The sequence below is a fragment of the Mercenaria mercenaria genome, chromosome 15, assembly GCF_021730395.1.
Source record: "Mercenaria mercenaria strain notata chromosome 15, MADL_Memer_1, whole genome shotgun sequence".
NCBI classification, from domain to species: domain Eukaryota; kingdom Metazoa; phylum Mollusca; class Bivalvia; order Venerida; family Veneridae; genus Mercenaria; species Mercenaria mercenaria.
Window position 1 is genome coordinate 55107374 of NC_069375.1, and position 13340 is coordinate 55120713.

At 34.1% G+C, this 13340-nt stretch overlaps 1 protein-coding gene across 3 annotated transcripts in view; it reads right to left on the reverse strand.

Moving 5' to 3' along the window:
• LOC123555048 (GTPase-activating Rap/Ran-GAP domain-like protein 3) overlaps nt 1–13340 on the reverse strand; it is a 160042-nt gene that overhangs the window by 106749 nt on the left and 39953 nt on the right. The window contains exon 1 of one of the 3 annotated variants that reach the window (XM_045345592.2): nt 7235–7714. The exons of the other annotated variants lie outside the window; for them this stretch is intronic. Coding sequence (XP_045201527.2) covers nt 7235–7452 — 218 coding nt within the window. The 5' untranslated portion in view covers nt 7453–7714. Of the gene's footprint in view, nt 1–7234; nt 7715–13340 lie in introns of those variants that run through there. 3 annotated transcript variants of the gene reach the window in all.

A 13340-nucleotide genomic window follows, 5' to 3' on the forward strand; every position in this document is an offset into this window, starting at 1 on the left:
CTGCAATGTTAAGAATATATATTATATATATTATCATAAGTAACATAAGTGTCATAGCCATGTTACGGTATTTTTTTTAGCCAAATGAAGTAAAACGCCATATATCGGGGCTGCGCTGTTAAGTATGTATTTGGGTGCTGCAATTTTAATTAAGTATGTATTTAGATGCTGCGATGTTGAGTATACTTTTGTATATTTGAATTGAATGTTGCATTTTCGAAACGACATAAAATGCTTAACGAATTTATCTAAATACCCACTACATTCCAAATAACATTCCGTCTGTGTCATGACATTCTTAATGTGACACCGTTTGTCAATCTTAATTCTACCCAAGGTATTTCAACGCAGTGGAAAAGTAATCTGTCTATTAGTAAGTTACATGCAAAAAAAAAGGATTACATTAAGCAGTCCTTAGCCTGTCTTCTTTGCTTTTATCATATTTATCGACATGTTCCCACACTTTTGCGCATATCTAAAGGCAACAGAGACTTTTTTACCCCAGTCAGTAACTTTATCAGCATATTTTACCTTGCGGAATTCTCTAGGTTCTCTAATTCTCTAATGTAACAATTTTCACAGAACATTTCTAAATTTGATCTTTGTATCATTATGTTTCTTTTCAAAGTACTGATCACTGACAAATTAAATTTCAGTCTGCAGTAATTATGCACGTTTTTTCCAGTAATAATGGTAAAAAACTGCATAGTTTGAAAGAAATAGAACTACCTGGTCACCTAAGCCTGCAATAAAAACTTTAGCTTAGTTATCTCTATTTTTCTCAAATATTTTAGCCACGATTATTGTTTTCTGTCAAGTGAATTTTAAGAATGAACCTTTCATACATATACTTATTCAAATTGTGAACTTTGATGCGGTTAACTAAATATATATCTATATAAACAGTAATGTTGTTTTTGTACTTTAAGTTCCAATACCTATCAGTAGCTCATGTGAGATTGGACGAAATATAAATGACTGCCAGAAACCGTTATAATATCCACTTTATATTCACGCCATAAGCTGTAGTATTTCATTTGCCGGCATTTGAATAAATTTAGAATGTAATTAAGAATGAAAACAGAGAAAGAAACTATAGCGTTGCTGTGTGTTCTTGCACGAAACCAATGGAATAGCTCTATCACAAAATGTGAACGCTAGGATTAACAGCATCTATTTCCTATTCCTTTCCCCACAGTAAACACATCTATCTTTCATGAAACAAAAAGTAATCACGGCTAATACAATTGCTTTGGTTTAATGTGTCTGTCTCTGTTACAATGATCTCATAAGTCGATTGTGCTCAATGTCAAAAGTGTTCAAGCTTATTTCTTTCTTTGGGTTAGGCAAAAATTTGGTGTCATTACACTATTTATTTTGTTTATACTTAAATATAGACAAAATTTAGTCATTGCGTGAATAGACTACTCTTGTCCTTGTGTTTCCGATGAAATCTACGTTTAAGTGTATTTATTCTGTATTGACGTATATCCCCCACTGGCTCAATCGCAATGAATATAAATGCAATGCCTGGACAAGGTACCGATAAAATACATTTCTTCGTATACATCTGATTCATTAAGTGTGTGTGGAAGGAGTAGTAATCAGTAAGTATTGCTAAAACAACAAAAACTGGCAGGACATCGATATATTCCTACTGACGTTAATAATTGAAAATAATGAGTCAAACCAATATTGAATAATACAGTTCAGTAAATTTTTAACGTCATTTCCTGTTAAAAAGAGTTTATATATTATGATGATCGAAAACGGAAGTATTTTACGTAAGTTTTCTCTCGACTGTTTTAGTGGATAAAGCACACAACCAAAAAAGTAGTATTTATGCTCAATAAATGGAATAAAAGAAATGTAACACTTTCATCATGATAACATAAGTGTTCACATCAATAGGGTACTGATCCACGATAACAGTGTCAAATGTTCGGTTTACAAAAAAACATTATTTAAAGTTATTTCCTTTATCATATTAATGTATAGGAAACGGCCGAGTGCTTAACCTTTAGCATGCTGGTGGCAAGTGATTCTGCCTTTGCAACCAATGCAGAACAAGATCTACTGCACATCCGTGCAGGCTGATCATGGTCTGCACTGTTCGCTATTCTGTCAGTAAATTTTCAGTGAACATCCCTTCAAATAATAAATGGTATTGCCAAAATTGAATGATGGACCAGTCCATTTTAGAAATTTAGCGGGGTAAAGGTTAATGTCGCTGACTTCGAACGAATCCAATGCTCCTCATCTACATGAGTTTAAAGCCTTGCTGTGTATAATTATTCAACTGAGTAGAGTAAGCCATTCTGCTGGTTTACGAAAAAGGTTGGTAGTTCTATCAAGTTGTTTGTTTGTTTGTTTGTTTTGGGTTTAACGCCAATTTTCAACAGTATTTCAGTCATGTAACGGCGGGCAGTTAACCTAACCAGTGTTCCTGGATTCTGTACCAGTACAAACCTGTTCTCCGCAAGTAACTGCCAACTTCCCCACATGAATTATCAGAGGTGGAGGACTAATGATTTCAGACACAATGTCGTTTATCAAATAGTCACGGAGAACATACGCCCCGCCCGAGGATCTATCAAGTTGCCTGCCCGTGATGAAAGGGAATGGAGGGGCACAATCAAAAGTCGGAAAAGCCACCATATGACCTAAATTGTGTCAGTGTAACTCTAAACCAAACAAAAATTAAAAACACCCTAGGAAAATGTATAGATACTACCAGCAACAAGATTAATGCAATAAAATAAAAAAAGACAAATGTCAAGAAAGATAACTTATCGATTACGTTCTTTCATTAAATTGTGTAGTTTCCACAACTTTATTACAGCTGCCATGGCAACCAAATTGAAAAATTGACGGATGGCGGTAATTTCATGATAAGACGCAGACTCTGATATCATGTCAATCTAATAATGTATGACTTCATAACATAAGTCAAAACTTTGTCTTGCAGCAATCAATATTTTCATGCAATACTGTGATACAAAGCGGTTAAAAATACTTTTAACAGCTTTTTTTTATCTCAAATGTGTTGCTAGAGTTTCACACGAAGGACACATCTGCGATGGGCATGCTTAAATTTTTTGTTGAAAACCTAGCTATAATTAAAACAAAATGAAACTCTTGGGGATTTTTTTTTCCACTTTAATACCTGTTGTCATGAGATTTATCATAGTTAGAGATGCCTGGTTGCTATAACATTCATAGAATATCCAATATCTCTTTTCTTGCGAAAACCTTTAAATAGAGTATGCCTTGCAGAATGGTTGGCATTACCAGGCTCTTTGTTCATAGTTATAGTGCGTTAATTCTTAAATATGTATTTGTATCACGCTTAACTCATTTAACATTATTTTCCTGGTTACGTATATTTGTTTCAAGTTTTTATCTAAATATAACAACATGTTTGAATTTATAAATTATCAACCAGTTAAGTATTTTTAGATTGTAACTATCGAACCACTACGTAAAAGACTGAAGGAAACGGCAGTAAGTGATATCCTAATGATACTAGCAAAACCATGTAATATCTTTTTCCTAATTGCCATGATATCAATTATGTCGATCACTCACATCAATAGCTTAGCTCAATAGGGACAGCGCAGATCTACGGATCTCGGGGTCGCGAGTTCGAGCCCTGGGCGAGGTGTATATTCTCCGTGACGATTTGATAAACGACATTGTGTCTGAAATAATTTGTCCTCCACCTCTGATTCATGTCAGGAAGTTGGCAGTTACTTGCGTAGAACAGGTTTATACTTGTACAGAATCCAGGAACACTGGTTAGGTTAACTGCCCGCCGTTATATAACTGAAATACTGTTGAGAAACGGTGTTAAGCCCAAAACAAACAAGCAAACATTTGACTAAACTCAAAACATATAAATAATTAAGAGGAATAGAACACAAACAAACCAATGCAGAATAACAGCAAACTCGCTATGACTGTGTCTGTTATGGGAAGTTATGAAATCAGCAATATTCCTCAAGCCCTATGACATCAGCTTATATTACCCTAAAATTAGACATTTTACAGCCGCCACACGACACAAAAGTTGCTGCCGTGATAATTCAATCAACAAGAGCAAAGGAAGTCACAACGAACATTGTAAATCCTATAATAATTGAACTTTTTATATTTTTTCCTGTATAGGGACTTTACTGACTTATATATATATAAGTCAGTAAAGTCCCTATACAGGAAAAAATATAAAAAGTTCAATTGCCAGGAAATAACTTGAGTAGACTTCTGAGGTTTTTCTATAATTTATTATTTTCACTGCAAGCTCTTTCAGTGTTGAACATATCTTCAGACAGTTACATTTTGAAATAATACAATGACGTATTAATAATAATGATACAATATATAAATATTCGGGACAAGTTGATTATCTGCACGAGACAGAAAGATGATAAATGAACACAACTAGACCAAAACGTCAAACAGAATTTCAAGAAAATAAACCACAACAAAAAAATCAACAAAATACAACTTAACGATGGTTTAGGTGTATTATTTCTACATAAATATTATCTGTACTATTTGAAACATATTATTCAAAATGCATTTCTTTCATAAAAACAGAATTATTATAAACAAGAGCTGTCACTAATGGTGACAAATGCCCCCGCAGCGCTTTGACCTTTGATCTGATGACCTTGACCTTTGACCTGGTGATCCCAAAGTCAATAGGGGTCGTGTACTCAATAAGTACTATTAGCATGTGAAGTTTGAAGGTCCTGGGTGCAGTGGTTCGCGAGTAAAGTGCCTTCATGCAAAAAGTTAACATTGGCACCTGTGACCTTGACCTTTGACCTGGTGACCCCAAAGTTAGTAGGGGTAATGTACTCAATGAGTACTATCAGCACGTGAAGTTTGAAGGTCCTGGGTGCAGTGGTTCGCGAGTAAAGTGCCTTCATGCAAAAAGTTAACGTTGGTCCCTGTAACCTTGACCTTTGACCTGGTGACCCCAAAGTCAGTAGGGTCGTGTACTGGATGAGTACTATCAGCATGTGAAGTTTGAAGGTCCTGGGTGCAGTGGTTCGCGAGTAAAGTGCCTTCATGTAAAAAAGTTAACGTTGGCCCCTGTGACCTTGACTTTTAACCTGGTGATCCCAAAGTCAGTAGAAAACGTGTACTTGATGAGTACTATCAGCAGGTGAAGTTTAAAGGTCCTGCGTGCAGTGATTCGCAAGTAAAGTGCTTTCATGCAAAAAGATAACGTTGGCCCCTGTGACCTTGACCTTTGACCTGGTGACCCCAAAATCAGTAGGGGTCGTGTACTCAACAAGTACTATCAGCAGGTGAAGTTTAAAGGTCCTGGATGCAGTGGTTCGTGAGTAAAGTACCTTCATGCAAAAAGTTAACGTTGTGACTAACAAACGAACGGACGAACGAACGAACGAACGGACAGTTGAAAACTAATATGCCTCCCTTCGGGGGTATAAATAAAAATATATGATATAACTTGACAACTTTTGTTCGAATGAAAAGTAAATCACTGTTACCATTTACGAGTTTTCAGTTTTATCAGTAAATTTCGCTGCCGCAGTGAATTCAGATGAGTGAATAAAAATCCTATGCATCAAGAGCACTTTTCCTATAATGCTGATTCCATGTCTAGACAAATGAAAACATAAATATCTCATAGTTGCTTCAGAAGCCCGTCATCTCATGCAATGCTAAAAAGAATAATGCCCTTCTCATCTAGAAAGCAAACCAGTTATCAAATCTTCTTGCAGAAACAGGAACGCCTGTGTGTGGCAAGTTTTGAAAACATGTGCACGATTTGAAAACATCACTAGACAATGCTACCAGTAGATATCTAAGCTCTATACTTTGCCGTTTTAGAGAAAATGATTCTAATGGATTTTCTTTATGTAACTAAATGTAAAGAAAATTTCTCTCCAGGGGAATGATTTGAATAAACTTGGAAGAAAAACACTTCACATTGCTACATGCCCAAAATCGAATCTAAAGGCCTCCAGGCCTTTTAACTTCTCTCATATTTAGAACAATGCTAATATGTTAAATAACCTCGGACGGTGCCAAGTTTGACCCCCGGGCATGTTTTGAACAAATTTGGTATAATCCCTCTAGACAATATGAGTATATATAAGCTCTGTGTCTTGCAGTTTGGAGAAGATTTTCGACGTTTTTGCTTTAAGGTACCATGGTTACCGGAATTCTGCCTTGACCAAATTTAGTAGAACACCATTTAGGAAACATTCATGACAAGTTTCAGCACATTCTAACCACCAAAATGATTTTGGAGGAAAATATGTAATAAGGATGACTGAAGATAGACGACGGACCATCCACTTATGCTAACAACTCATTCTGAGCAAAGTTCAGATTAGCTAAAAACTTTTAGAAACCAATATGATTTCATGCAAAACTATATGTGCAATAAGCAAATGCATTATGATGTTAGCTTTGACATTGTCAGCTTTTGACCTTCTATTGAATCTGAAAAATCGGTGATGTATTTAACAAAAGATATTCAACCTCAAATTCTATAGCCTCTTACTAAAGTTTCCGTCCCACCTTTTAAAACAAAGATAACCACATATAGGTCATGGAATATTTTTTGGAATAGTTCAATTTTCTTCCCAGAAAAGTAGGTTCTGGTTTGTTATCAAGAGGAATAATTTCACCATGTTCATGACCTTCAAAAACCTCCAAAGCATGCTATCGGGCTGATACTAAAAGAAGATTGATGATTGTTTTCTAAACTGCTTTTATAATAAATAGAAAATTTAATGTACTCCGTGAAATACTTGCAGTCAACTGAACTACAACGTAGACAAAGTATATATTTATTGTACTTAGCAATAATATTAAAATATGAGCAGAATTTATAGTGATATATAAAAGCAATTATTTGTCATGTCACTGGTTTATTTCCAGAGATATATGAAAGGTTGCAATTTCAATACACATCAAAAGTTTTAATTTGCAATTAGGTCAAGGTGAACAAGTTTTTACAAGATATTACAATTTGCTTAATTCATCCCAGGTACTGGAAAGTATTCCGTTTCAAGTAACTATGCGATATGATATTGACCCAAACTTGTTGTTTTTCAGATATGTGACAAGTGAAATATAAGTGTGCAAAATGTGCAACTATATAAAAATTTGTTATAAGCTAGAAATGTCTTATCTTAAAAGGAGGCCTTAGAAGCCTTTTAATAAACAGATAAATCACATGCATCCATACCTTGCTAAACTTGTCCTATCAAACCGAAAAGCCGACGGAGTAGATTTCCTATCTCTCGGTGAATTATTTGCAAGTTTAACTGGTGAAGCTGGCTGCGACCAAAAAGACACAGTTTTTTTCTTTTTGCTTCCAATCAAAGATATTGACCTTCTGAAATTACGTCGAACACCTTCCGATAAAGAATTCAATGTAGATTCTGTATGGCTGTGACGCAGCATTTTAATATTCAGTAATTATCGCAATAAAAGTAAATAAAAATTTGATACTTCCCATTCAACAGTCAGTTCACTAGTGTACACAATTACACAATACTAGCCATAAACAATGTTCTTAATGTACTTCCGTTATTAGGTCAACCACAACGTGAAAATTACAAGAAAAAATATAGATCTTCCTGCCGCAAACAGTAGTAAAGCACGTTTTGACTTTCAGAAACGTATTGAGAATGTTTGAAGTGCTAGTGAAATTTAAACCGGATAGTTACAACTTCTAATGTTTGAGATCATATAAGCAATAAAACGCATTAAGGAAATTAAGTAATATCACGTTTTCTGACCTGCCATACTAGAGGTCAGCAATAATGAAAATCTCTTATCTAACATCTGTTGCAACGGAAACACTTTTCATTTAAAGATGAAGAGATAGGAAATGTCCGTAGTATTCAATTGTCAAGGAGGTATTACTTATGTATAAATTTCTATATGAATATGAATTATTATAGGTAGACACAATTATTACTTTAATACAACCGCTTAAATACAACTGACAACTGCATTTTTGTGCTGAGCGTGCATATTTTACAATTCCGCTAACCGAGTGAAATAAATTTCGATGCGGTTTTATATACACGCACGAACTGCTCTTCAACATTTACATATATACTAAAATCTCGGTTATTATGTCTCAAAAATCTGCAAAGACATTTTAGTCTTCATATTTGTTTGGGACAAGAGAAGCTTTATACTCTCTCTCTCTCTCTCTCTCTCTCTCTCTCTCTCTCTAAAAGTTTTTGCTGCCCAAAATGGCTAAAGCGTACAATGTATAATCGTAATCTGTCACTGCAACGTTTGCCACGGTACTGATATTTTTCCTGGATGAGAAATGAGGAAGAAATAGGCAGCAATTAACTACTTATCATGATAATTATATATAACAGACCACATTCTAAGTAGTTACTGTAGCACTTGACTTTCATTCGCGTATTATTGCGTATTTCCGATTGTAATTAAAACTTAATTTAAATTCATGCAATTTTAGCGAGATTACAGGATATAGATATGTACATAGAAAATGATAGTAGATACCTGGAAAGGGAAACATAAATAATTGCACAGTGTCACAGTTTGCCGACACTGTATCAATCTGAAAGTAGTAACAAGAATTGAATCTTTCCTCGTTCATATCCAACAGCAATAGAATAATTTTAAGACACTGTATTTCAGAGACTTCGTGGCATTAAAAAAAGCTGATAATTGTTTTATATGCGATAACAGCAGGTGATAGTTTTTAAATTTTTGTAAAACATTTTACATTTCAACATTTATATTTTCGAGTTTGTTAGCTGGTACAGGCTCCATTGGTAAGGTAGTTTGTAGTATTTCTTTTTTAAATAATTAGTGATTGCACCATTAACCAAGGGATTTGAACCTCTATATGCAGCCTGTCTAGGCGTACCATGTAAGGTTTTAAGCACCGGTATATAGTGCCATTTTAGTAAGCCATTCAATATGTCATTGGATAGAAATAGGCGTTTAATCAAATTATTCAGATTCAGTTTAATTTATTATAAGATTACTCTGCCTTCCCGAGTCTGCTATATCGTTTTGTGTTGTGGTGATAAAAAGTTGCATGTAAATAGTGTTAAATTGGACTGTTTTATTGAACTTATAATTTGTGTTGTTTTTCTTAAAAAAGTTTAGATATTTTGACCTTACATGTAAAACAAAAACTGTCCTTTTATTTCATGTTTTGACTAAATTTAACCATTTATAATACCAGAATACCAGATATGTTTCACACTAATATTTCTATAATTCACTGAAAAAAACATGTAATTAAAAAACGCAATCCATTTTCAAATCATGTTTTTTAGACATCTACACTTTGTTTTAACCTTATAACAACCCTATCAGTACGTAACACGTTATATGTATAGGTTATAGATCATTTACTCAATTTCTAATGCAATTAAGTTTGCCGAAACGGAGCGTAGCGTAGTGAAGGCAAAACTTAATGCGTTAGAAGTTTAATAAGTGTATCTATAACCTATTTATAGTTTAAACATTCCATTTCATTTAACTGATAGGTCAAAGAAACAAAAAGCTCTCTCTGAAGTAAACTAAACCACGCCTACTCAGTCTCTTGGAATTCATTGGCTAGTCTTATCTTCACTCCTGGTGGAGAAGTACATGTTTACTACAACTTTATACAAGGTCATTTTAGTGCCATCCTTTAGCAAAACAGCTGGAAGATTTTAATGTAATTTATATCATAAATACATAGTAGACGACTAAGTCTTATCAAGTAGTTTGTGGAACACAACTTTATATTCTTATTCAATGAAAATATAGTATGCAGGTTTAACTCTAAATGTTCTAACAGTACAATTAAAGCAACTACATGTATAAAATTTATAAAACAAGACAAAGTATAATCTAAGTGCACCCTGTTTTTTTTTAGACCAGTAGAGGAAGTGAAAGGTGCAGAAAGGTCAGACTTGAACTATAAAAGTACACCTTGCATTAAAATGAAACTAAAAACATAGTTTGATATTTGAGCCGCGCCATGAGAAAACCAACATAGTGGGTTTGCGACCAGCATGGATCCTGACCAGACTGGATACATGCTGTTCGCTTTCAAAGCCTATTGGAATTAGAGAAACTGTTAGCGAACAGCATGGATCCTGACCAGACTGTGCGGATGCGCAGTCTGGTCTGGATCCATGCTGGTCGCAAACCCATTACGTTGGTTTTCATATGGCACGGCTCATTTATCTATTTGGTCTGTTTATTACATAGACACATTATTTCTTGTATGCAGTCCCTGCTTTGGTAATTGCACCGCCTCCTAGAATGTGGGAAATCCATAGTAGGCGGAACAATGAATACTCATTAATTTTGAACTACTTCATGATTAAGTGGATCAGATTCTTCAGTTATGAAACAATATGAAAATAAGTTGGTTACTTTTTTGAAAATCCCTCGCTTGTCATTGGATAAAAACGATGTTTGAACTATAAGGTCACTGTGAGCGACATTATGATACTAATATTTTATTAAACAGCTTCATTAAATTAACACTGAATATCGTAATATATAATCAACACAGAGTAAAGTTTATTGTAATAGATTTACCATACATTTACGTGTATGGTGCGTATGCGCTTGGTTAAAATTTACAGAAGTAAATAAGAAAAAAAACGTGATTCAAAGTGTTTCTTATTATTACATAGCAGCAAACCTAGTGTATTGTCTATCGGGGTATATAATGTATACACGGTATGAATATTTATTTGTCTGTAATGGTGAATCTTTAAATTTTATTTAGAGCATTTCAACAGTTTAAGTTTCATACAATTTTTGGCCAAGGTTACTGAACTAAAACCATGACAAATATCGAGTAACTAAAGGACTTATATTTTATAAAAAGGAGACTATTAATTGACGTCACTGATAGTCGCACTACGTTCCCTAAAATGAAGTGAAGATGAAAGTAAATTGCCAGCTTCGCTGACAAAACAAGTGCGCTTAAATAGTTCAGAGCCAGATACAGTATATGATAATACAGATACTGTATATGTCAGCGGGGCTTGTTTGAAAGTCAAACCGAAAGAGACTTTAGGTAGTGCATTCAAGTATAACAGGTCATGGCTCATTCGGTCAGACGTCATCATGTTGTATATTTAATTATGAATTATCAATGGATTATTATTAGGGATGGCAACGGTTAACCGGTTAACCGAGTACTCGCTCGCTGTTCCGAGTATCGATTACGAAATTTAGTAATCGAGTACTCGAAAATTTTTTTAAAAAGACAAAAAAAGACTAGAAACACGCCAATTTAAACGCGCCCGTTTAAACGACATCAACGTGTCTGCCTGTCATCTTTGCGATAATTACCCATATTATACATACACGAAGGTATAAACTGATGCACAATGGACAATAAATTACCCCTGACAGGTAACACGTTTTTGCAAGGTCATGATCACTGTAAATTGTAATTATGCTGCTTGTTGCAGTACCGCTTAAACCATAAACAATTAAAAAGTCACACCAAAGTTTTTTGTGTTACATTTTGATTATCTTACGTTACGTGGACATTTATTATGAATTTCTGATTATGCATATATCACAATTTAACCTACTCATTACTTATTAACGTACTTTTCTTACTGACTTATTGTAGTAAAATTTCAGGCTTTGTGAAAGCAGAACGGAAAGAAGACAATATACAACTTTATAAAATTGTAACTCTACGTTAAGCAATGTTAATACTCTTTTTAACACCGACATTCTAAGAAACTTCTTACTGTTAAGGCCAATAATTATTCCCTTTTGGAATATAAAACATGGTCTGATGTACACTATAACAAGAAATTATCTACCACAGAGTTCATAATACAAACAATATTTACCTTATCATAACTATAACGTATTTTCTTACTACTATAATTTAGTAAATTCAATATGTAAGAACATATACAACTAAAAATAACTTACTTACATGTAAATCTTTAACGTTCTAAAATTTATTTAAAATTATTCCGTAAATAATTCACATAGAGAAACTTAACAGCTCAGTACATACGTAACTGCACTTTTGTAAAATCATCTTGCGATGTACTCGACAATTCGTTAATTAATATCGACGACATAAAATGCTATTTTCTAATAAGGAATTATCGAAATATTCAGCAAACTTTACAGCTGTAAACCATTAAAATCACTCATTTGACAAACGAACACGACAAAAAAGCATCGTGAATTTCATTTAACAGTGGCCATTATAGCAACATCTATAACAAAAGCACTATAAGTGGCATTTGATCATGAATGGTTTGATATGTTTTTTATAAAAGCAATTTTCGGTTGTTGTGCATTTGAATGTGTTAAATTAACGATAATGCCACATAAGTATTTGAAGCTGATGCATTAGAAATAAAGAAATTGAACTAATAAAATTATAGTTCTTTTCTTCAATCTATACAGTGATCTCCCTTACCTATAGGTAGAGATTTCAGAAGTGGAAGGAAGCAACTCCTGCATGCAGTTTGACTTTTCTTAAAATGACTGCCCCAGTCAAAATAAGAAAAGTAATATTTCAACAGTTATTATTTAGTACTGGTAACAGGACGAGTTTGGTATATTGAGTTAAGAACTATTATTTCCTCTTTACACACACACATCTATTTCAGTTAGATTTTTACTAGAAAAATGTGCATCCACTTTAAATACATCAGTGGTTACACTTCGTTTTGATAACGAACTATAGTTGTGTGCATCCCTCGAAAGCTGCGACATTTTTGTAGCCCCTGACAAATAAAAAGACAATGAATAAACTGGTGAGCATCAAATGGAAAGGGCAATTATTGAACGGTCGGTTGATTGCATATTGGTATCAAGTTTTGCAATGCTGGGTGGGATTTCACATTTTAGACCTAATGTTATGATCGGTATACCATAATTTACATTTTTTTATTTTCATTTCAATGATGTATTTGTTATAAAACTAAATATGTATTTAAATATTAGTATGTTACTTAACAAAGAAATTGGCATTTTAAGAATATACTGAGTGTAACGTTTCAGTGCCACACAAATCCCGTCGGTGAAAAGCTAGCTCATCACCAAAGGTGATTTAATGCGCATATATACTGTCATCTTACTCCAATGACAACTGATAGGTTTACAAATTTGCATATTAATGGAATTACTTCCCTTTATGCATTCAGTAATCGTTACATTACTTTCCCCTCCGAGAAATCTCGACCCGAGATTTGGCCTAGGAAATACATGGGTAAGGCAACTCCAGTCCGGCAGTTGACTTCATCCCACCGCTGCCACCATTTGTAACGTTTCAGTGCCACACAAATCCCGTCGGTGAA